General features: G+C 40.8%; 1 protein-coding gene across 1 annotated transcript; it reads left to right on the top strand.

The window, feature by feature from the left end:
* Positions 1-277: 277 nt before the first annotated feature.
* Positions 278-25048, top strand: LOC104044958 (fructose-1,6-bisphosphatase isozyme 2). Its single transcript, XM_064438978.1, has 7 exons — positions 278-4021; positions 6713-6875; positions 7795-7887; positions 13601-13741; positions 14930-15067; positions 20963-21082; positions 24312-25048. The coding sequence occupies exons 1-7, from the start codon at positions 3849-3851 to the stop codon at positions 24504-24506; spliced, it is 1023 nt and encodes a 340-aa protein (XP_064295048.1). The 5' UTR covers positions 278-3848; the 3' UTR covers positions 24507-25048.
* Positions 25049-25220: the final 172 nt, after the last annotated feature.

Genomic DNA, 25220 nt, shown 5'->3' with positions numbered 1-25220 from the left:
ATCATTATTTCAAAAGAAACAGCAAATGTCTTTCAGTTTTTGACAAGGAGCAAAGGTGCTAGAAGCAGGTGGGGATGCCTACCTCACCCACTGAAACACTTCCCAAAGGAATAGCATATTCCTATCCCGAGCATTTCCTTACTTGCTGGCTCTGGCATATAACCCATAGCACTTTAAAAGGCTCCAAGCTCACTGAATCATCTACAGCAGGCAGCATGCTTAGAAGGACTCTAAACCTCTCTGAGGTTCTGTATTCTGCTCCTAGAGGAAAATGCACAACTTTTTCAGACCCTTATGTTTTTAATGTGACCTGTCCCCAGAGCCAAGCTGGACACATTTTTATTTATTTAATACACTGAGCAGAGGATAGTCAGAAGTCAGGGGTTTTTTTCTGGCTTCCCATATATTAGTTTGGACTACAATGCCTCACTAGTCTGTTGCCACAACTTGACAGACAGTATCCACAGCAGCCGTTTTTGTTCAGTTGTGGTAATTCCTTGGCTATATTCTGCCCTCACCTCTTCAGGAATCCCTGGGCTGCATTTATCTATTTTTAAGACACCATACTGGCAGCAGGTAAAGGTTATAGAAGGAAAGTCAATACTGCCCATGTTTGCTAGGTCAGTTTCCAGTGTTTTGGTTTTGCCTGTATGCTGACATTTTATAGCCAGCATTTTTCACATTGTGAGCTAGGTTTTTCTTTCTATGTGTAATACAGAAACCCACATTTCAATGGCATCCCTGTGTAGCCACCAGTGAAGACAACTCTTCAGTAGTCACCTTCCACAGCCCCTTTCAGAGCTCACCCTGTGTGTCGAGGCAGGTCGGGAGGGTCAGTTTGTCACAGCGTCCAGCTTCAGCCCCGTTGCAGTACTACCCACTGCCCCGCTCAGAGGCTGAACTGTGGCATTTGGTGAAAGGTCGCTGGCTCCAATTTCAGCCAGTGCCACCAAGCGACTAACATTTCAAATCAGTTAAAAGAGGTGTCACCTTTAAGGCACAGGGCTAGCCTGTATGCCAGAGCAATTGCGAATCATCCCTGAGAGCTTTTGTGCAATCTTTATATTACAAGGCAGATCTCCCACAATCTGTCAGAATGAGGTGTTTATTTTTTTTAACCTTTCTATGCTGTTCCAACTTATCTTACTGCACAGTTCTCAGGCTTGTAAAGAATCATCACACATTTTTGAAACAATCTGATTTCTCTCTCACTGTCCTCCCTTACATGGTAATTATTTATATAGCTTAATCATTCATTTTAAGCATTCAGGTTTTTATCATTCAGAGGGATGACAGTATTTATCAGAACAGGATAAAGTTTTTATGTTCCTCTATCCAAGTTTTATTCTTTTACTTCTCTTCTTGCTCCACTGTTGGCTGCAGTATTTCTGGAAAACTTGGATGTAGACTCTGTGTTCTTTACATATTAGTGTAAGTTAAGTTCTTATTGAAGTACTGCTAGTTGAGCAGCAGCTCAAAGCACTGTGCTTTATACATACTAAAAAGTGTCTGGTACCTGCAGAAAGCGTTTGGGGATTTTTCAGTTTAAAAAAAAAATGAGGCAAATAATGGACTTCTTAGCATTGAGCACACACTTTGAACCACAAACTCCAAAACAAACTTTCTGTTAGAAGATGATCTGAACTTTGCCTTTCTGACCAGTGTAAAAGATCACTTGGAATCAACAGTAAAGATCTGCACATGATGTTTTGACAAATGTTAGAAGCCATAGGCCAATGCCCACCCCATTTCTTATTTGCTAAATTGATTGGGTATCCTGATGGTGTTCTAGCTATGCAGCAGGGAGGTTTTGCATTAAAAGCGTTTTAGTACTGGTCAGGCTGGCAACTGCCATGATGACAAAATAGTATGCAGAATGTAATGGCTGTACTTTAAGCCAGCAGATCCGTTTGCATGTATAATGTGAAACCTGTCCCTGTCTTTTATTAATAGCACCATGTGCTATCCCAGAGCTCCCTAAATGTGTTATGTGCTGGTTTTCTACAAAGTCTGTTTGAAGAACAAAAAGCTCCTAACCTTGCAAAAAGTGCTCTGGAATATTCTTCCTGTGACATGAATGGTATCGTATACTTTGAACAAGATCACAGTGGTAGAAAAGAGAAGAAGAAACCTTCAAGATCACTTTCTTCTTCCACCATTACCTTAGAGGATGCAGTGCAAAATCTGCCTGTTTCTCCACCTGAGGAGCCCTGCTTGCTAGTCCTTCCTCCTCCTTAGAATGAGGCTTGAAAAACATCCCCTAAGCTAAGCACACAAGATGCAAGCAGCACGGAACTGTGTCTTTCTACTTGTTGCTAGTGTGCAGTGCCACCGGTCTCCGAGACCTTTGTTTGAGGCTGGTTTGAAAGCGGGAAACCTTAGCGTTCAAATCCCTTTACAATTTTGCAAGTAATGTATGGTTCATAGGTGACGAGACACTTTTAGGAAAATCCAAAGAAATGTTAAGATTAAAAAAAGAATGCAAAGGGAAATCGAAACTCTTTGCCTACAGCTGCAGTTCCTATTAACAAAAACAAACCCAGGTATATGTTTTGTAACTGAATTTCATTTCTGTCTTCCTGTCTTGATTTTAGTGCAGTAATTTTTGTTAAACGAATGATAACAATGAAACTCAAGGAAACTTTTCTTCTTTAACTCCAGATTTTCTTGTTTTGCTTGTGGGCTTTCCAGATCTTCTGCTTAAAAATGAGAGAGCGCTGCTGATAAGTACAATGAAGGCTACAACATATAATTTTTCTTAATGCCTTATCTGAGTGGGAAGATAGTGGTGTAATTAAAATCCATAATTCCAGTGTTCCAGATAGCATGTACCCAGTTCACTGACATTTCTGTCTGCCTTCACATTAGCATCATCTGTTCCAAGTATATTGCTTGTTAAGAATTACTGGCAGTATAATTGCAAACTTGGACATACCTATATTTACGTGCTGCACTACAATAACAAACCTGATGTAAAATTTTGTTTTCTGAGTTATGGCACAGGCATGCTTAAATCAGATATGCTTCATTTGTAAATTATTGAAGTCATAATTACTTTGTGACCAATCAAGCCACAGCTCACCAGTACTTCTCATTCAAGCAAGCCCTATAATATTACAAGTAGCCCAGACTAGGAATGAAGTCATTAAAATGGGATTGCAGCAGAAAAACTAGTAATATAAACCATCTTTAATAATGCATGTCTAGATGCACCCTGCATCTCCTGTTGATTTCCCTGGGATGTGCCATACACCTTCAAAACCCTCCTCTATGGAGGAGACCAAAAGGGGGTAAGCAAGTAGGGTTTAAGGTGATATGAGAAGGGAACTTCACCATCTGAAGTCACAGCATGGTGGGTGCTCTGCCATGGGACACCGTGGCACACATGGTTAACGTTGCCCTATGCCTTCATTTCTTGTACCTTGCAAATTTTGCGCTTTGCCTTGGCTAAGCTGAGCTCGTGGCTGAGTGGCAGCTACAGGAAATCAGCTTCCAGCTAAGCAGCCAGAAGAGTTTTGCAGTATAAGCAGTCTAACCCGCAATTAGGCTATGTTATTAGATCTGCACATCACTAATTTCAGTGTGTGGGGAGGGCAGCCAAGCAGTGGTTGCTCAGCTGTAGTCCTGCCTCAGACTCCTTTCCTGCATCCCAGAGGAGCCACGGAGCCAGCCTGGGGTGCAGTTATTCTGAGCACACAATCACATGGTCTGAGAAACACCTTAATAAACTCTGACCAGCAACGCAGCCAACAGCTTTGCCTCAAAATAAAACAGCTACCCAGGATCTCAACACGGCAAGAAAGTGTCTCATCCCGTCAAGAAGATAGAAACTCTGGTACCCAGCAAAAATGTCTGACAAAACTCCCTTTGAAACGGATATGCTGACGCTCACACGATTCGTTATGGAGAAGGGACGCCGCGTTAAAGGAGCGACAGGGGAGCTGACACAGCTGCTCAACTCCATGCTGACTGCCATAAAGGCCATTTCCTCTGCAGTCAGAAAGGCAGGCCTTGCCCACATGTGAGTCCTACCTAGCAATATGGGGAGGAAGAGGAGGTAGAGACAGCTGCTTGCACAGCAAGGCTGGGGAGAGGGCAGGGATTCGTAAATATATTGGAAGTGTCTTTTTTTTAAGCCGAGTGACTGTAGGCATGAGGTCAGAGCCTGGATTATTAGGAGTGGGAAGTGGGAGAGCTCTCTTTCTGGAGCATTTTACTATTGGGCACAAGAGAGACATTTAGACTAACTGCTGTTGTGTATTATTTTACTCTAAAAATGTAAGCCAGACCTTCAATGATTGCTCACCTTGTTATCCCTTGCAAATACTGATATTGAACTATTTGTAAATCTACTGTGAATTTGCAGAATATCACACCATGATATTTTTAATGCAGAATATCATACCATTATATTTTCTGGTAATATCTAAGCCTAGTGCTGTGCTGTGCAAATCAGGGCTTGGCATATCTTGGGAAGCTGATGTTCTGCCTGACTGCAGTATAAGCAATGGTCTAAAGCAACAGCCCTGTGAGAAATGCCACGTGCTGCCATGCATGAGTGCATTTCCCCTTCCTTCCTCAAGCAGTATCAGGACTACAGGTGGGCAGTCTTAAAAGGCCCTATATGAAAAACAAATGTAACAGTTTGGTATCTAGTGGTTTAGCCAAAGGAATGAAGAATTGCCTTAGAAAAGCCTGGAATGAACTGAGCTGTTCCTCATACAGACAGGTGAGACAGACATCAGTGTCATTCTTCTAATAGTGATTTACCTGAAGCAGTTCAGAGAGCTGAAGTGTCCTAATAAAACTATGAATTTAAAATATACAGGGTTTTTTATGTATTGAAATATATATTTCTGTACATAGCTGTGTATGTATATATGCATACATGCCTAAAAAAAAGGCAGGGAATATATTTGTGTAAGAAAGACATTTGTAATTCTTTTTCTTTTTTTTTTTTCCCCCTATGGAAACAACAGAAGGTATGACACTCCAGGGTTTTTTTGTACTTCTGTTGACTATTTGGTCAAAGTCCTATGTGACCTTTGCAAATCATGAATTCAGTGTCTCAGTACTATCACCCTCACTTTACAGGCATGGACTACAATATGTAGAGAGGACATGAGACATAAAGTTAACTACAGCATCAGGCTCTAAGTGTTAAACTGTAATTTGTCTCTGTACTCACTAGGTGAAGCTGAGCTTCTTTTGCCTCCCTGACTTAGAGGAGCAGTCGCTTTTATCTCATTTATATCTTTCAATATGCAACCTCTGAAGTATTTAATAAGTGGGGAGAACCTCTGTTTGATAGACTAGAGGTGGAATAACCTAACCAACAGGACACATAGCTACTGTGCTAGAAGAATCTTCCCTTCAGAAGGAAAACATCCGTTATGTTAAGAAGCAACTGTCTCTTTCTATAAACAAAAGTTTCTAGTGATGAACCAGAACTATCTGAAGTATCCAAACAAACAAATGAGTAACTTGCACCATTCAAATTGCTGCAACTAACCATGAAATTTCAGAAATTCCCATAGCAAACTTTCAGCCACAGTGACTGGCTTGCATCCGTCTGGATTTGTAAAGTTAGAGAGCTCTGATTTTTCTAGCACCTCTAAACAGGAGACTGTGAAGTGACTTCTTTAATGTTAAAGAGCTCAGCAGGGATTTTTAACAAATCTGCCTTTCAAAAGGAAAGGAGGACTTTTTCAAAGCCATAGACTTGAACTGGGAATGTGCCTGAAAACACACTAACTGAAGAATGGGTGCTGAGCACTCCCTGAAAATCACAGTCCTCTCCAGTGTCTCAAAATTGGAACTCCAATTTGAAGTGCCCAAAAACCCAATACTTCTGACAAGCTCAGGAGGCTTTGAACGTTGAGTAAGGCAAAAGACCCGCCCTGTCCCCAGCTAAGGCCTGCTGCTGACCAGTATCCTAGGGACTAATTAGTTGCCCTTCCCACCCCTCACCCCCTTTTTTTTTTCCCATCATGAGTAAAAATGCTATATCTATTCCCTGTATGAGTCCTTATACTTCTAAGACGCCCAGACCATGCACATTAGGTCTAAACAGTGCTTCATCAACTGGAAATCTCAGAAATATGTGTATTAATATGTACTACATCATTAGTACATTGCTAAAATTGGGATAGGGAACAGAAGCATCATCCTAACTCAGCCGAGGATCACTGTATAAAACAGACCTCGATCCTGAGATATAGTTCAGCATGGGAAATTATCTAGGGGTGTCTTTAAAGCTTCAGATTTTTTGGTGGCTGGGGACTGAGTGGACGTGGGTTAAAAGACTATCACAGATTTTTGAGCAGCCAGCGGCAGAAAATAATGCAGATGATAACATGATAACTGCCCCTTCCACTTCCTCAAAGCTGCTGCCAGGTGCTTTGTGGGGCTGCTAGGGAAGCCTGTCACCCACTGGCCTGGCTGCCGTCTCTGCTCCTGGCCTGGAAAACATCCAAGCAGGAGCAAAAGGACCCAGGTAAAGCCCCAAAATTATGCCATTGCCCTTTCTCTGTTTCATGCATGCTTTTATTTTCTAGCAGCATCAACCATCTCCTAATGCATCTTAGCAGTTTTATCCAAAGGTTAGAGGTGTAGGAATATGAGAGGAAGGAGCCACCCTGACTCATGTTTTTCCTAAAAGCCTGCAATGTTGGCCTCCGTCAGGTTTCTTGATATTTTTACTTTTCTGTAGGTTTGGTATAGCTGGCACCGTGAACGTGACCGGTGATGAAGTGAAGAAGCTGGATGTATTATCCAACTCCCTGGTGATTAATATGCTTCAGTCCTCCTACAGCAGCTGTGTCCTGGTCACAGAGGAGAACAAGGAGGCCATCATCACCCCGAAAGACAAGCGGGTCTGTGCAGCTCCTGCCTTCAGGGGGGTTAGCAGCTCGGGCAGCAGCAGGTGGCACTCTTGTTTCAAGTATGAAACCTGGGCCTGGCCCTAAAACCAACACTTCCCCGGGGAATTGAGAAAATTTGCACCATTACTGCGTTGTTTTGATTAATAACTGTGGTGGATGGCATGGTTTCAACAGCTAAAGGAGCTGTGGAGGGTAAAATTATTATTAAAGTTTTGGGAAGGGGGAGAATTATTTTGGAGTTTGTTAACACACCACAGATCCCAGGTGTAAGTGTACTATTACATTCCCTGACCACTGGTGTAACGGTTTTGGATTACATTAATATTTAGGCAAGATAAAATGGGATGAGAGGCTGGCAGAACTGGGTTTTATGTTACACGTCTAGAGGAAACACCTGACTGCTTCATCAGGCTTCCCCCAAAGGGATCCTACTGCAGCGAGATACGGCTCACGCTGATGTAACCTACTTATTCTCCAAGACGTTTTCTTTCTGCCTTACCCTCAAACCTCACATCCCAGGCAAACCCTTTTTGTTCAGAACATACTGTAAAAAACCAAAATGTATTTACTTGAGAAAGATGTTCGCTTCCAGAATGAGTCACTCTTTTTGCTTTCAAGCGATTTCTTGCATTGCTTGGCAGCAGAGGACTGCTCCTTTCTATCATCAGATTTATTTTGTGCTGTCTGAGCGGAAACATGCCCTCTTCTCTTTTTCTGGCAGGCTCTGCAGGGTGTGGGTGTGGTATTGCAGGGCCAGCTGGGTCAACAGCACAGCCTTCTCTGACAAGCCGTGTCAGGCGTGCTTAGAGGGTGAAACGCAGTCATGAAAACATGGGTCTTGGCAAGTAAAAGGAAATAATAGTGCAAGACTACATATCATTTAATGCTTCCCTTGCCACTTTTGTTTTAGGGTAAATATGTGGTATGCTTTGACCCCCTTGATGGCTCATCCAATATAGACTGCTTGGCACCTATAGGAACAATATTTGCTATCTACAAAAAGGTAAGAGGATGAACGAAGCACACATGGCATGACAGACTTGGTGAAAGCAAATTGTCTTGGGTATATCAACTTGCTTATCTTCTTTCCCAGGTCCTTTCAGTGTCTTTGGGTCAACAGAGCCTTAGAAAGAGTAGAAGAGGTGACACTTGAGATTGACATATGCTGAAATGCTGTCTGAATTCCTAGGAAGGGGACACTTAGCCCCATGAAACTGTTAGGTGGCAGCAGTTCCCTCCTTCAGACATGCAGGCACCTAAATAAAACCCTGTCACCATCAGACACCTGGTTAGCTCCTTCAGTGATGCTTTACTGGCTGCAGGAGAGCTGAGGGGTGTCACTGTGCCTACAAATCACAGTATTTGTCTTTCTGGATACTGACAGGGGAGGGCTTACAGTCATTGCCAGGACTGTATCATGGTTAGCAGTGTGGTGGCCTCCCCGTGCGAGTTGCTATGCCTGTTACAGATCGGGGTTTATAAGCATGCTAAGGATAAGGCCACCCGAGACTGATGGAAGCAGTCACCTAGAGCCACTGGGGCCCTGCCAGCACATCTCCTCCCGTGGGGCCACACAGAACAGCAACTGCACAGCCAATTAACAAATGTAAATAGTTAGAGTCATGCCAAGTCTTGTGATTTGATTGCTAATCTCCCAGCGGTTGGTGTTTTTCCTAAAGCCTGAGCTCACAGTCATATGACTATGGGAGACCCTCAGCCATCACTATTGTGAAGTAAAATTTACAGTATTTGTTACTGCAGAGAAGACACTGCAAATTCAGGCAATACAATTCAAATGCATGAAGATACATTTTTAAAGTCAGCTCTCATCTTTTAACTCATGATTTTCAACTGGACTAGTCCTCGTTTTTTACCTTTCTTGTAGGTGATACACTAATCATCACTGTTGAGAATATGCATCTGCTAGTAAACCAAATAGTAATGGCACAAGCCAAGCGCTGGTGTATAGTTGTCCGCTCTGTTAATCGTTAGTGCAAACCCCCATCACAGATGCAGCCCAGGCCAGACAACACTGAGATGATGCCTGGCTACGTCTTGTGGGAAGAGCAGCCCAGGGACTACCTCCAGTACCATTCACCACCTTGCTTTTTGCAGGGAAGACAGCTTAGCTGTATGGATGCAATCCATGTCACATGCCCTTACGGTAAGCAAAGGGGCCCCCACCCTTTTCATTTATCTCTCTAAAGATAGACTAAAAGACTACAGCACCTCCTGGCATTTACAGAACACAATAGCTGCATTGCCCACTATTCTTAAAAGTGGTAAGCACCATATTACAGACACTAAACATTAGCTTTCTGCTTAGAATAGTCGTGTTAGGTTACTCGGCATGACTATGAAGGCAAGTACTCAGTGTGATTAATACACCTTAGCACATTGAGATACAGATTAGATTTCTCTTCCATCTTCAACTCACCTGCTAATATGTGTAAAGACTACGGACTGCCCAGTCTACCCTAAGATTCTGCTTGAGAACAGAAATATTTCCCAAAGAACTCTTGTCGTTCCCAAATGCTCAAGTTTTCAATTCTAACATATATTAATAAATTTGTTGTAAATACTGTTTCTAAGTTACTGGTTTTCATGTGGGTGGATACCCTTCAGTGCTTCATAAAAAGAAAATTACATTGCTTTGTACAAAAGCTTCATACTCAGATGAAAACCCTGATGCTAGGATGAAGCACCGTTTGTCAATTACATCTTATCAATATTCCCTGGAACATTAGAAACAATGTTGAATTTACAGAATTTCACTTGTGTAATTCTTTCCATTAAAATACTAATTCCAAAGTACATGTTAATTAATGCACCCTCCTCTCAGACAAGACAATTTCATAGCAACTCTATTAACTTTAAACCCTTTGAAATAATTGAATAATAATAAGTGCTTTATTGATGGTTACTGAAGGGAACTATGAAAGCAATAAAAGTGAGATGCTTATACCAGTGGATGAGAATATATAACATCAGAAAGAAAATATAATATCAAGTCGTTTAAGGTTCATGAACATCATTTTGGAAAAGCTAGAAAAACTGTAGTTCCAAAGGATGATGCTTAGCGCCTCTCTGATATATGGCACCTTCCAATTCTTAGATGATTGTGTGATGGATTTTCTCACCATGTCAGCACCTTAACTTAATTTCCAAAGGCACATCCTGCAGAACTGAAGTATTTGCCTCATCTTAGGGAAAAAAAGAAAAAAAATTACTTTTCTACAAAGGCCAGACTTGGCCAATACATTTCAAAACTCAAAATGGTTCTCTGGCTGCTCCCAATCCAGAGCCACCACCATGGTGGCAGATATCACTGCCTCCTGCTGGAAAAGCACTACATCAATTTCTTAGGGAAATCCACCAGGAAATAGATGCCACCTTAGGCTTATTTCATCTTCCACCTGGGTTTTACTTTCTGAAGCATGGGTGGTACTGTTAAAAAGGCCAGAAACATCAGAAAAATGGAGCTGAGGTAGGAGGCTTGCTGAATCAGCAGAAGCCAGAGCAAGGGATAGAACCTTGACAGTCACTGCTGCTGAGGGGCTCTCAGCTGCTGGACTGCCAGGAGGAAATGACAATAAGTATTTTTTGCTTCTATTCTTCCCAATTTTTCGTGCCACTGAGCTGAATCTACAACTCTCAATTCATGAAACTCTGCTGCTTTTTTTTCATTCTGGTTTTAACTCATAATGTTGCCCAGTGCTTCAGATATATCTTGTTTCCCCTCCTTCATTGACATGAGGACAATGTCCTCCACTCCAGGTGGTCCCTCATGGAGAAGGTGTAAGAATTCGGTGCAAACACAAAGGATGCTCATGAAACACATGATACAAATGGAGACCTGGAAACCAAGCCCTTCCAGAGCTGCTCCGAGTCCTGATAAGAACTTCCTCATGTGATGTAGGCAAATCATACAGGCAAGAATTTTCAAACTCAGATGTCACCTGAGGGTACCCCTATAGCCAGACTCTGTGGACCTTGTTTCATCTGCTTCACACCAACAATGAGCAAAAGTGACTCTGTTCACGCTTGTCAGAGCTTCTCTGCAGTCTCTCTGCCTATTTCAGTGCTTTGCATAAAGATCTCTGAAGAGATTTCACTACCGCTGCCTCATAGTCAAAATATAGTAGAAAGGAAATCCATCTGTGCACCAGAAAGAAGTGAAAATATTCAGCAGTTATCAGAGTCTACCTACCAGCTTAATTCCGTGGTTTGTTTCACAGTACATGTTACTTGGCAGGACAGAACTGCAATCCTAACAATGAAATATCAGCTAATTTCTAGCTTTTTTACATTTTGACAAGCTCTGTGAAATGTTTGTTTGAAACTGAGCTTTTCATCTCCTTTTGGAAACACAGTTGAGAATAAAGATGGAAAACCAACTGAATTGTGCCCAACTGCCCATATCCCGAGGGATGAGTTCCTGTGTTTTTTTCAGACTGGTCAAAAAATGTGTGGTTACTCAGCCATATAAACATAGAAGATGCATTTAAGAGGTAGGACTGAAAAGCTCATTTCAGAAAAATGTATTTTAACTCAATATCATATGTAACCTGCATCCATATATTGTATATACACCGTGTTCTTCTATAAAACAAACCTCTTTACTGTATTTATACAAAATAAGTTTTTATTTTATGAGGAAAGCATACAAAAAGTTAGGAGACTCATAGTATGCTTGCAACTAGTGGTGTAAATGTATGTTTAATTCTGCATTTAATGTTGCAAATAATTAGTCTACTATTGACAATCGTTGCTTTTGCTGTAGGAATGTATGTGCCATGGGGGTATATTTCTGAAAGAGAAGATGCTACGTAGGGTATAATGGTTCTGTGAAATATTGTTTAGCAAAGGATTAGCCACTAACAGTCAGTATTCAAAGCTCTGGAATGTACAGCTAGGGGTTTTAACTAGTATTCCTTCATTATGTACATTATAACCTCTCTGAATAACCAGCTTGACATAGAGTAATTCCAAGGGACTTTGTATGAGATGTATTTGTACAAGCAATATTTCAGCCTCCATGAAGAGCTGGTTGGCAACTGGATTTTTTTCCACAGAAGAGCTTGGGAAAATAATAAATAATTTTGAACAAAATACAGCTGAAAACTGTAAGTGAAAGTAACAAAAATAACAAAATCTTTCAGCTGAAAATGAAAACATTTTGAAGTGAAATTACCATCCTCATATGCCATGAAAGATGTAGTTTTGGTGTCCCATATCGAGTTTTCCTCTAGATGTTGGCACACAATGGTGAACAGGATCCCCAGGTTACCCTTAGCTTCCACCTTGCTAGGACCCTGATGGGCACCCTGAGAGCTCCATGTCATAGGAAACAGAGATTTTCTCAGTTTGTTGGAGGAGAGGTGTTTTCCTTCTGAAAATATCTGTGGAAGGCAGTCTTGATTTTTTAAAGGATTTACTCAATATCCATCAAATATTTTATTTCCTACACAAAACTGTCTTCACTGATTTTTACTTTTTTAACCAGCTGTTTTGGGCTAGATCTGCTATTTCTGTTTAGCTGCTTTCAAGCTAATTAAGCCCATGTGATCATTGAGAAACTGTCTGAGTTTGGAACAAGAAAATGCTAAACCAGGGCATGAAGAAAGGATCTGAGGGGGGGATCTCATTTTAATTCCACATGAACTGCCGAGAATTAAACATTCACGGAAGACCCACTGCAACTGACCAGCTTTTAAAGAAACATTAATATCCAGCATTCCCTACCCATTTTGTAGTCCCAGGAGCTGAAGGCTGGAACCAGCCTTCCCACATACTCTTGGCTCTTCTTTCCTACCCCACCAGTCAAACTCTCGTAAGCTGTGGCTGAGGCATATACCCAGAGCTGGCTGGGAATATATACACCAGGTCTGCTTGGGCCATTGTTGTTCAGTGATAACCAAAGCCCCAGATCAAAATATGAGTGTCGGAAATTGATTAAAAGCCTGAAGTAAAATGCCACATGAATGTTCCAGGTACAGTTACATATGCATACCTGCACGCACACACACATATTGCATACACAAATGCATTTGTTATTTGATATATAATATTAACATTTATATCACTTCAGTTACCCATCCCTTCACCAGCAGAGACCAATGTATGATCTTGGTTTGACCATGTTGCACTATCTACCCTTTAATTCTGCATTACTGGAAGCAATTACAGTTTACTATTATTTGTATTATTATATAATATATAATAATATATTAAATAAATATTAAGTGTATTTAGGAATATATAATAATATAATGTATAAATATAAACAGTATATGTGTATTTTTATAGCAGTAATGTTAATTACTGAATTCATCTCACAGTTAGTCCCTCTGAGGGGTGTCAGTGTGATAGCTTATGTTTACATTTACAGAAAATCAGTACCTCTGCTCTGTCTCAGATTTCGGATGGTCTTGAATTAATAGACTGGGCTGTAATGCTAAGGTATCAGCTTTATTGCAGGTGTCGTATTGATTGCATGACATGTATAAAATAACAAACTCTCAACATCCTGTCCCAGCGTGCACAGGTACCTGTACCAAACTTGCCCTGAACTAGTGGGAACAATCTCTGTTTCGGTTGTTTCAAAGGCCTGCATAGACACAAAAAATAAATCTGCCCCACATTATTATTGAAGCATTGTTTCTATTGTTTCTTATAAGACTCTAACCTTCAGTCCAACGGTAATTTTTCCTCAGGAAACAGATGACGAGCCCTCTGAAAAAGATGCTTTGCAGCCTGGACGCAATATTGTTGCTGCAGGGTATGCCTTGTACGGCAGTGCTACACTGGTCGCCCTTTCCACAGGGCAAGGAGTGGACTGCTTCATGCTCGATCCGGTACAGTCATGGTGTTAATCACATTGCCACTATCTTTTAGAGCTTTCCGTGCTTGTGTTTACTCATTATTGTTACTCCTTGCCTCCGTAATACAGCAAATCTACGCAATTCTTTTTTCCACCCATGTCCTGGAGCATCCCACCTCCACCTTACAAGTGTTTAATAATACACGAGTATGTTGGTTGCAATACCTCTGTTTTTTCTACTCAGTAGAACAGAGTTTAAGTTAAGTACTATTTGAAACCCGGCTCATTCAAACCAGACTGCTGGGTTGCACAAACACTGAAGAAATTTTACACTAGACAGTGTCTTTGCCTCCACTTAAAGGACTCCTGCTTTTTTCTTGTTCTTGCATTTTCTGTCTGTCAAAGAACCTCAGCGCACTCAGTGTTTAGCCTAAGGCAAGGACTGTTTGTTGATACAGTTAATGCAGGGCGATGTCTGATTTCCTGGCTTCAATTTAGTTTTATGGCTAAGTCCCTTAAGCTGCATACCTAATGACTGGAAAAGCACAACCATACCCATACAACATGTGCCACCCATTGGTGCCCAGCCCAGGAGCCCAACAAGTGCTACTGGAAAAAGGCAGGAAGGATATTGCTCATTTGAGAAACTAGCATTAACATAGGAGCACTGTTTGACAAAAGAATGCACTGTTATAAAATCTCCTGTTAACTTTTATAAATAGGCTCATTGCAAGAGGGAAGAACTGGGAGCTGAACTGCTCTGGTTAGAGACAGAGGAAGGGGAGGTGGAAGTTGTACTCAGACTGCAGACAGCAACACCTGGGGGAAGCTGACCACATTCACTTTAACATATTTAGACAAGACAGGCAAGAAGAGTTAAAAATCAGAAGGCAGTGTAATTTCTTAATTTGTAAACTTATCATTTGTGGACAGAGATCTATGATCCATCTTGCTTTCAGGGCTGACGGGTGTTCATTTCATATACTATTCTAGTCAAATTGCTTTTTGTTTGTACTACCAATGTGACAAGTTTTCATGAACTTAAGGCAGGTTCTGTGCATTCTGCCCTGTTTGAAAAATCTGTGAAGTTATATGCAAGACTGGTGTTGAGAGGGTGGTGGTCTACTAGTGTTCCTGCCCTTTCTAGCATGACAACTGTTATAGAAAATCAACAAAATGTTCTGCTGTTTGCTAATAGCTGGTCTATCATGTTCTTCTGTAGGGTCTCGGTGAATTTATTTTGGTGGACAGAGATGTTAAAATCAAGAAGAAAGGGAAGGTATACAGTCTTAATGAAGGTTATGCAAAGTATTTTGATCCTGCAATGACAGAATATTTACAAAAGAAGAAATTCCCTGAGGTAAGAAAATATTAGCCTTGCCCAATGTATCATGCACTGGCAAGCACTGCCTTCCACAAAGCCCTGGCCAATAGGAAAGGAATTGAAGGTCTTGCTGAGTTCAGCACCACATAATCCTTTCATGCCATCAGGTCCATTTTGGGTATGTATCTGATGCGTTGGTTTCTGGTGCCGTGACATCTTTCATAACTTAGACTTCAGTAAGCAAATTCATAGCTTGTTCAGCACTGTGGGGAGGAAAAGGTTCTGTACATGAAAAACCAGATTTTTGACAAAGCTCTGAAACTGTGCCAGCAAAATGTGGGTGTACCCGTGTTTTCAAGCTTATCTGAATATGCAGCTCGGTCGTATGTGCAGCTGGGCACTTGGGGCTAGATTCCACATACGGCCCCGAAGTTACTTGCAGGGATCTGGGTGGCATCACCTTCTCGTTCCTTTCCATGCTTGTATCTGAGAAAATCAGTGTCACTTGCACTGTCTACTTGCATCATATGGAGCATGAACTAACCCATAGGTAAAAAAAAAAAAAAAGGCCTGAAGCACAATTCCACTATATTCTCTGGTTAAGAGGATTATAATGTAAGCTATACAATTATATTTTAAGCTATTAGTTGTCGAGAATGCTTATACAGGGCTCATGTGAAAATCAATGTAGCCAGTAGAAAACTTCAGGGTGCTGTACAAGGCAAATGTAACAAGTAAGTGTTTAAACCATAGTTCTGTGAGAAGCTTGTCTGTGAGGAGCTTCTGTGATAAGTTCCTTCTGAGCTGAAAATCTGAATTTACTACATCGGATATAGCTGCCAGGCTGACCTCTTATCAAAACCTCTTTTCCATATTACCCAGTTTATTGCTACAGAAGGTGTCATGTCACAGCATTTTAAACATACTCCTTTTGAATCTTTGAGGTTCTTTTGAATCTTTGAGGTTCTTTTGAAACTTGAGGGTCTGTTTTCAGTTCAGCTGTGGGAGAAACAGAAGTCCACAACACAACTTTCATACTTGCTGAAAACCAATCCTGCTGGAAAAGACAAGGAGGTCTGTGCTATGTATTAGTATAAAGCACTAACACTGGATTTATTAATTTGTGTTTTTGCAAACCACCAAGTGTTGTTTTAAGTAAAATTCTTGAAGAAATAATCAACCCCAGGCAGCTATAAAAAGACTAAAGAGACTTCAAACTCAGTGGAAAGACCAGACAGAGATATTTCGCCACAGGCTTAGTAAGGACAGCTCTATCATGTGATTCACTAAATCCTTAGGTTAGGACATACTGGAAAAACCTCATTTGTGAACACTATTTTATCTCAAATCTGTGTTTCATGTGAGCAAAACCTACTGAAAGTGTAGCACTAATACAACAGAAGTTGGCAGAAAGTATTTTTGTTACTTTAAAGCAAGCAGCACAGTAGCACATGGCTTATTTGGAGCAAGGGAAGCTGTCTAAAGGGTGCTGAGCAAGCACATCACTTTGTTGCTCTGAGACATAGAGTTGCCTGCGTGAGAAGGGCCAAGGCACCAATGTTGTGGCCACAAAGCACAAGGAAGTGCCCTGCCCATCTGAAAGCTTGTTATGAACCTGACTTTTGGAAACAGCATTACGGAGTTCCTTTATTTAAAAAGGATGTTATATTTGCATTGTTGGAGGACAAGAAAGAGAAGGTGTTGCCACTCTTCCACAGCATGAAACCTGCTTCCTGGCATCACCTTACCAGGTACAGCTACATTGGTGATGCTCCTACCATCCCTGCAGCGCCCAGCTGGAGCATTGTACAGCTTTGGTCTTTGTTTTCCTCTCTCCAGCACGTAGAAGGCCAGTGGAAGGTACCTGCTGGATACCCTGTGCCTGTGACTTGAAGGGGAGCCGACGTGTGCAGCATGGGGACCCCTTCTTACCCAGAGGGACCACTCTCACCCTGTGGTTTTCTGGCCACTAGAAGCCAAGAGACCAGGCATTAATTTCAGCTACTTGTCACTTTCCTATCTCTTTTTATTTTTCCTTTGATCCTACCTCTGTTTCCTCCATCCTGTGGTTCTTGGTCAACATGCTGTTCAGATGACTCTCTAACATTGCCACAGAAAACTGAAAAGTTAAAAATAAAAGAGGCAAACAAAGTAGGATGGTGTCCACCTGTCCTGTGTTCTGTATCGCTATCATTGGTGACCAAACATTACAAATCAACCATTTATGTGGAGAGGAGAGATTTTCCCTTAATATTTAACAACAGCATCCCAGATCAGACAGTTTGGACTACAAAGCCTTGTTGACCCTCAAAGCTTCTTGTGGACCACCATTCACCTAAGGCATCAATTCTGAATTAAAAACACTGGAAAAGTGTTGCTGTTCTGCAGGTCACCTGTAAACTTCCTACCATTGTCATGCAGATCTTAGTGGGAAAAATCTGTCTAGACACATCTCTTCTGGAATGAGAGTCCAGAGTAAAGCTAATTTTTTGTTAAGCATCACAAAATCTCCTGCTGCTTAACCAGCTTCAGGAGCAAGCCGCTATTTGCAAGGTTGCCTGTAATGCAACATGTTTACTGCAGTCTGCACTGTATAATGGGCACTGCTGGGCCAGGAAATGTTTCTGCATGAATTTCATTCTAATTCTTTCCAAAGTGGGTTCTTCCTTCAGTAATGCTTGCAGGGCCCTCGCCCTCCCAGCCTCTATCTGGCACTGGATCACTGATGGTAGAACTCAGAAACATACCCTGTACACCATCTTACTTTGCTATTCCAGCCATTTTTAGCTTTGCTTCCTATGGCCACAAGAAGAGTTGATTCTCACAGTCAACAACAATCCCAGTCACAGCTTGTTGATTGAAAGCCATGCAGTGAAGACTCCCTGGTTAAGGATTTGTCTTAGCAATGCCATCAAAACCTTATTATCAACAGCACATTTCAGCATGAAGCATTATTCTGCCAGCCAGACCAGCTGTGCCTGAGTGACTTACAAAAACTAATAAAAACACTGTGCTTTTGTCACCATAACTGTATGTGGAGGTAGGGATGCAGGGCGCTGCTGCTCTAGTAGGAAAGACTTTCCCCCTTGCCCCCACCCAGTCATCATATTTATGCAAGAAAAACATGGTCTTGTTTTGCCGTGGAGGAACATAGCTGTCAGACATCAGCAGAATAAAGAAGTAAGAAAGTGACTTCCACCACATTGTGAAAAAAATAAAAAGGTCACAGGACCTATCTGTTATGAGCCTTTTTTTTTTTTCCCTCTGGGTTAAGCAAAGAAAGGCAGTAGAAAGGGTGAAAGTAAGAGCAGTCACAAATTTGCTCAAAAAAGATGGACACTGACAAAGGGAGCATCAGGGTTCTCCAACTCTTTCATCAGCATCAGCCAAACCAGTGTGAAGTGCTCACTGGACAAATACACAGCTTGGCATTACTCAGAATTTGGGATGAATTTCCATAGCATTCATGCTCTGTTATTTTGTTTGAGCAGAAAGCCTGGGCAATACACCAACACACATGCAACACCTGTTAACATTTCCATCTGTAAGAATGACCAAACTGGAGAAACAAGAAGTAACATTTCTAGTAACTAAAAGGACCATTTGTTCCTCCCACGCAGGTAGCTGGATGCTAAGGGAAGTGAAATTTTTATTTCAGTCTGTGGTTCAAGTGATAACAGTACCAGAGTGGAGGAATTTCTCTTCCGTATTTTTTTCTCAACACTATGTTTCTAGCAGGTGAATTTCTATCAGGGTAAGAAGCAACTAAAATTGTCAGTGGCATCTCATCAGCTTCCTGTAATACTGCCCATGTACAAATAAATTGTGTAAATGACTCATACATTGATAGGAAATCCAGCACATCCAAAACATATTTAATGATTTGTATGCAGGTGGCTCAGCTGTGCAGCTCACGGTCAGTAAATTTTATACATCTGGGTTGCAGACTCCTTATTTGATAATGTCATAGAAGCAGTCCTTAGCAGTCTGTTTTAGGACCTGCTTATGATCGATACCCTAAAACTTTTCTTAATATTTAACAAAATTTTCTTAAGACTTGCTTCATCACCTTCCGAAACCATGAAAGAGAGCTCTTCCTTTGATTGTATTTTCAAAGGTAATTTTAGCTGTAATCACATCTTTCCCAGAAAGCTGTCTTTTCTTAAACTGCAAGCTTGCTTTGCTTTCTTTAACACCTCTTAAGGTGTTTTTTTCTGACCTCAGATTTTTACAGTTGCAAAGTCACAAGTGCAAACAGCTGTGAGATGGAGAATCTATCATTTGAAGTCTAAATATGTAATTATTTGAGGGTAAGCTGCGAAAAATAAGGAATCAAATACTTGAAAGTGTTGTTCAGTTGTGTCTAGAAGTAATAGGGCCAGGTTTAAAGAACACTAAATATAAAACCTCCAGGCTTTATCCATCATGTCTGTCACACTTTGTATTGTTTTCCTCTGAATTTTCAGTAGTTCTCTTAATGTTTACAAGAAGAAAGAATCATGGAAAAACATTACAAGTACAGTTGCACAAGGGTTATTACGTAGGCTGAAACACTGCTCTGTTACAGTTTTACTACTGGCTGTATCAAATGTCCAAGTCTTATATTTAGTGGCTTAGGACTCAACTTCTTAGCATTGTGTTGCATTATATTGTGTAATTTCATAAGAATTTCCTCCCATTTTAAGAGAGAGTAAATCTCAAAATTTCATAGTTGCACAGAACAGTTTGAAAAATCTAATTCAAAATAGCTTTGTGTTTCTCTCTATCTGTGTTCTTTTTCCTGCCGTTTGTGTTTTTTCTCTCCCAGCTAACCTTATGATTTTGCTGGGAAGGGTAACTAACTTCTGATGTCTGAAGGTCTTGGAGCTGCCAATGCTGAACAAGTAGTGTGTGTATTTCTCTGGATCTAGTATCAGCACAAAGCAAGTTGTGTAGAAAGCACTAAGATCTTTTAATAGACAACAGATCTAGACAAAAAAAAAAAAACATGCAGAGGTCTTTTCAAACTCTTAGCATTGCAATGCACAAATATATGTGTGCACTAACTGTATATGAGTCCCAGTCCCTAGTAATTTTCTGGGCAGGCAAAAATTCCTCCTCTGCTTCACTGAAGACAGAGTGAGAGATATGAAGAAACCAATCGACTTCTTGGCATAGCAGCTTTCAAAAAGCTTTTCTTCAGTTTACGTTTGTATTGTGTATCTCCCCTTCATAAACGGATGGTGATGCATCGCTTTTCTCAGGTGGAGCTTATTTGGAGTATATAACTTCTATTTGTGAAGACACGTTGCTTGTCTTCTGTATTTCCTACCTTACCATTTTTATGACCAGCAAACTTGAGACTGATATGAATACTTCCCTGATTGCTCTTATTAAAATGACAACATTAATTTCTTAGCTGCAAAAAAGGAAAACTACATTCATGAATAAATTGCTATCTCCCAAACTAAGCTGCAGAATTAATTCTATGACCGATTTCACAACTTGACAAACAAGCTAGAAGGAAGAAGCTGAAGTCCTTTGGGGAATCATCTGGACACAGTGAAACGTGACATCCCTCCTCATGCCTCAGGCTTAGGAACCAGTGAAGGATCAGCAATCAGGTGGATACCTGGGCCTGATAATGTGAAGAAGCTTTCACTCACTGTTTGCAGCCCTGCCTTTTTCATAGGCTGGGGGCTGATACTAAATTGTGCGCTCAAATTACAGGCACCCCAGTTTCCATACTGTGAATGCAACTCTTTAAAGTGCTTATTTTAGAACCCCATAGAAGATAACTACATCTTACAAAAGGCTAAGTTTCAGGCTGATATAGGCATTTACAGTGCCTACGTTAGCAGCTTTGAAACCTGTTTTATAACAGAAATATATTTTGCCATGCTACCAGCTGTCTAGTCTGGTAGATATAATGCTTTACTCTATGTTTTTCAGGATGGCAGTTCCCCATATGGTGCCAGGTACGTGGGTTCCATGGTAGCTGATGTTCACCGTACATTGATGTACGGTGGGATCTTCATGTATCCTGCTAATCAGAAGAGTCCTAAAGGAAAGGTAAATCATTTGACTTACTCTCTGGAAAATTTAGCCAACCTAATACCTCTCGTTTTCCTAGAGATGTAAAGGAATAGTTTAGATATATAAACAAAATAATTTTTGATCCCTGAAGAAAATTATTAGTGGATACGATGGTCAGCAATCAGATTTAGGCAAGAAATTTAGGCAATTACCAATTTAGGCCAGAAATCTTCCTGTGTGCTTTTATATTACAAATGAGTCAAATGGTTTTCACTGCAACCAAGGGCTTTATTTATTTTTCTAAAGAGAAACATTTCAGTACCGTAGAAACCCATTGAGAGATACCTATGCACAGCTAGCAGATACAACACAGGCCTTTGCACTTTGTACTGGCAACTAGAGTCCAGGCAGGACACGCTGAACTCCAGACAAGGTTTTGTCCAATGTTAGACAACTGAGTTTGCCTACCCACTGTTTCCAAAGGATACTAAGTTTACTGTCACCTGCCCTGCAAACCCAGGCTTCTACTAACTGATCTGAAAGACTCTGTCAGTGGAAGGTGAGTTTCATGCGTGTCAAGAATAGTATCCTGGGAGAAGACGATTTCCCATTTGGACACCTGTACAAAACACACTGTGACTTAACGCAGTGCAGTGCAATGCAGTGACTCCCTGATTCTGCAGGGCCATGGACCACAGTCAATTTCAACTTTTCTCCTGCAGCATCGGATACCCTCATTATCGAACTTCTAAACAAATATGATTTAAAAGAGATCTGTTTATACAGCTCATCTGTGGACCTCATCTGTGGTCCTGCTTAGGAAATGATTGGCTCAATGCGTAATAGATTGGTCATGGCATTCTGACTCCAAGACCCTCTTTTTTCCTGGCCAACACCATACTTTAAACCTTCTATTCAAATGTTTTTGTATCCTTGGCTGGTATGTGCAGGAATTTTCCCTCATAAAACTACTTGCTCCATCTCCTTCACTGCTTTCAGAACACCCTGAAGTCTACAGATCTTTAGGGATAGAGGACCACTGGTTTCATCCTGGTGAGCATGTATTTATCATAGTAACGGCAGGTCCAAGTGTTCAGGGAAACGAGTAGAACATGAAGAGATCTCTATTTAAATTACACAACCGAAAATATCTGCAAGCTTGTCCAGGCAAATTTGATTTAAATACTTAATACAGCATCCCAGGGAAAAAAAAACAACAAACCAAAACAAAATCACACACTCCTTCATTAAACAGTGTGGATCTGTTTGTGTGTTACAGCAAGAAGCAAAAAAGTAATTTGCTCTGTGCGGGAGAAGCAGGTTTGCTGACTGGCCTCTTCAAATTAAACTTTGTTTTGAAATCTGTGTTAAACCATTGTTGAAAAGATGAGAAACAGGATGAAATAACAAATACACAAAGTACTTACATAATCTTACAGAAATCAAAGACTTCCTCACAAGTTAGCCTAGCCTACATTTATTATTGGATTGATCTGGCTTACACTGCCATAGTAGAAAGAGTAATGAAAGAAGCAAAACTGTACTATCATTACTCTATCATTTTCTGTTGTGTACTCTAAATAGAGCTTTTTCCCTCTCCAAGAGCAGGTGTATACAGTTCTTTTCACATAAACCTCTTCTTCTTGGAGAGATAATGCCTTTGTGGCAGGTGCCCTGATCATCATCTCCCTGAATGACTGTCTATGCACTTGGATAAAGATCTGAGAGGAAGCAAATGTCACTGGAATTGATCCAAACGCTTTAGAACAAAAGTAAATGACATGCATGTAGGCCCTAGCATTCAGAGCTCCATCTTTAAGTTAAAGAAAGAATGAGAACAAAATGCTCACCAAGCAATGCACAACCAGACAACAAATAGATCCTTTTTTTAAAACAGGTATGTTAAATAATGCTTTTTATTAACTTAAGGCTTACAGTTCTCTGCTAGGTGAAAAACGTTAAACCTATCTGAAGACAGAGCCCATCCAAAGACCCCTTAGTGAAGGAAAACTGCTGAAGGAAATGCTGAGGGAAAATGCTGTCCTTAAGCCATGTAGTCACAGTTAAGCAACAAGAAACTCAACAGGTGGTTCCACAGTGGTACCACTGCTGTTTTCTGGCTCATAGTCTTCCAAAAGTTGGACATGCACTAAGCAGAACAACAAAGGCTATTGGTCCTATGTAGCCTGTCAGATGGAGTCCTTGTACCAGAAGTAGCACTTCAGTGGGCTTTAAAGATAAGAATGAAGGTAATATGCGCTATTTAAGTTTGTGATGTATCATGGTTTTATTACAAATAGCATGATAAAGGAATAACGGGTAGTAAAGTCCTGTGTCCAACTCATTTCTTTGTCTCTATATATGGTTGCATTTTGTCACACTTCTCTTTCCCCAGAAAACATTCTCTCTTTTGGACATATGAAAAGCCCTTTAAGCATAATGTATATTAGCATTGTTGTACCATAGAATGTCAAAGATTCAGCTAAGCCTGCAGAAATACTGTCTGTTAAATAACCAGCTATCACCTATGTCCCTTTAAACCCAGAAATTTTGGCATATGTCCCAAATAAGTTTGCATTCCACCAGAACACAAGCACCCCAGACGTAATATTTTTAAAGATGTGAACAGAAACCAGGGTCCAAACCAAAAGTGCTTCTATACCAAAAGGGAAAATTTGCTTTTAATAATTACTTCAGTTACTTCTGAAAACTGAGCCACTACCTGGATGAGTTCAGGCCACTAGTATCTATTCACATTTCTGAAGGCTGTGTTAAAATCCTGAAATTTGAAACCGGGAGCATCAAGTTTCAAACTCCAAAATATCCTGACCAAACACAATACGATTACCCCAAGCTTTGAGGTAACCAATAAAGCCTGTACATGAAAAGAGATCTTGGCTTTTCTTTCCTGGGGCTGTTAATTTAGCTGGTTTAACTGTTTTGGTGATCTCTATGGGCTTGACAGCTACTTTTGACATTTTTGACAAAATACCGCTTCATTGATGCTGCACATCAGTGTATCAGCTTGTAAATGATGGTGGTGACACTGGGATGCAGGGTCAGTACACCCTTCCTTGAAACAGAAAGTGTGAAGGGAGGTAAGAGGAAAAGGAAGAAGGAGGGGCTGACAGACATTGTTACTGAGGTCAACTGGTGTTCAGTACAAAATTTTCTGGAATCACAAAAGGGAGGTTAGGTCCTGGTAAGTCCTTTGGTGTAACATCCCCCAAAGGCAATCACGTGTTCCCTCTTTCTTTCTTTCTAGCTCCGACTCCTCTACGAGTGCAACCCTATGGCTTTCATTATTGAGCAGGCAGGTGGGATGGCAACTACAGGGACTGAGGCGGTGTTGGATGTGAAACCTGAGAGTATTCATCAGAGAGTCCCTCTGATCCTCGGTTCTCCAGAAGATGTGCAGGAATACCTTGCTTGCGTACAGAAACACCAGAAGAGCAGCTAAAGGCTTTTCCACATCAGACCTTGCTCATCCATCTTGAGTCTACAGGAAAAGCCATACCTTTCAAGATGGTGGATTCTAGCAATTAGCACCCATCTCTCAGTGAAAAACCCACTTTATGAGAATAAAAATAGTGAGAATGACTGATGGGAAAAGCAAAAATTTCATTTCTCCATGCAAACAAATGCAAAAATCCATTAACTCTGATTTATGCAGTGCAAATGTAGAGACAGAGGCCTGATTATTAAACAAAGTGACTTTCTTTATATAATATTAATAAAAAAAAGTGGATTGTGTCAGTACCCTATATTTCACCTGCAGCTTTACATCTGACATTACATGGTTGGCATTGTTTGAGACAGGATTTTCACACCAACATTCACAATGCCATTACCTGGATTTTCTGCCAAAGGTTTTGCTGCAGGTGCTTTTTATCTTGTCAGCCCTGAGAAGACCAAAAGTCTCATGCTGTCTGAAACAGTGTTTTTAAGCTCCAAATTATATATGTCTTCCATAATTAATAAAGATGAAAAGGCTGCAATGTTGCCAGGGTGTTCCCATTCTCATAAGAACTGGAAAATGCCTTGTGTTATTTACAGAAGGGTAACGTTCAGCAGCACAAATTACAATCAACCATTGCTACGGATGTGACACTAAAATCATGCATATTCCCTGTTTATTCATCGTCCTCTGCAACAGAAGACGATCTATTGCCAC

The sequence above is a fragment of the Phalacrocorax carbo genome, chromosome Z, assembly GCF_963921805.1.
Source record: "Phalacrocorax carbo chromosome Z, bPhaCar2.1, whole genome shotgun sequence".
In the NCBI taxonomy this organism is placed as follows: Eukaryota; Metazoa; Chordata; class Aves; order Suliformes; family Phalacrocoracidae; genus Phalacrocorax; species Phalacrocorax carbo.
Note: the sequence above shows the minus strand (reverse complement) of the source record. Positions and strands in the feature narration are given on the sequence as shown.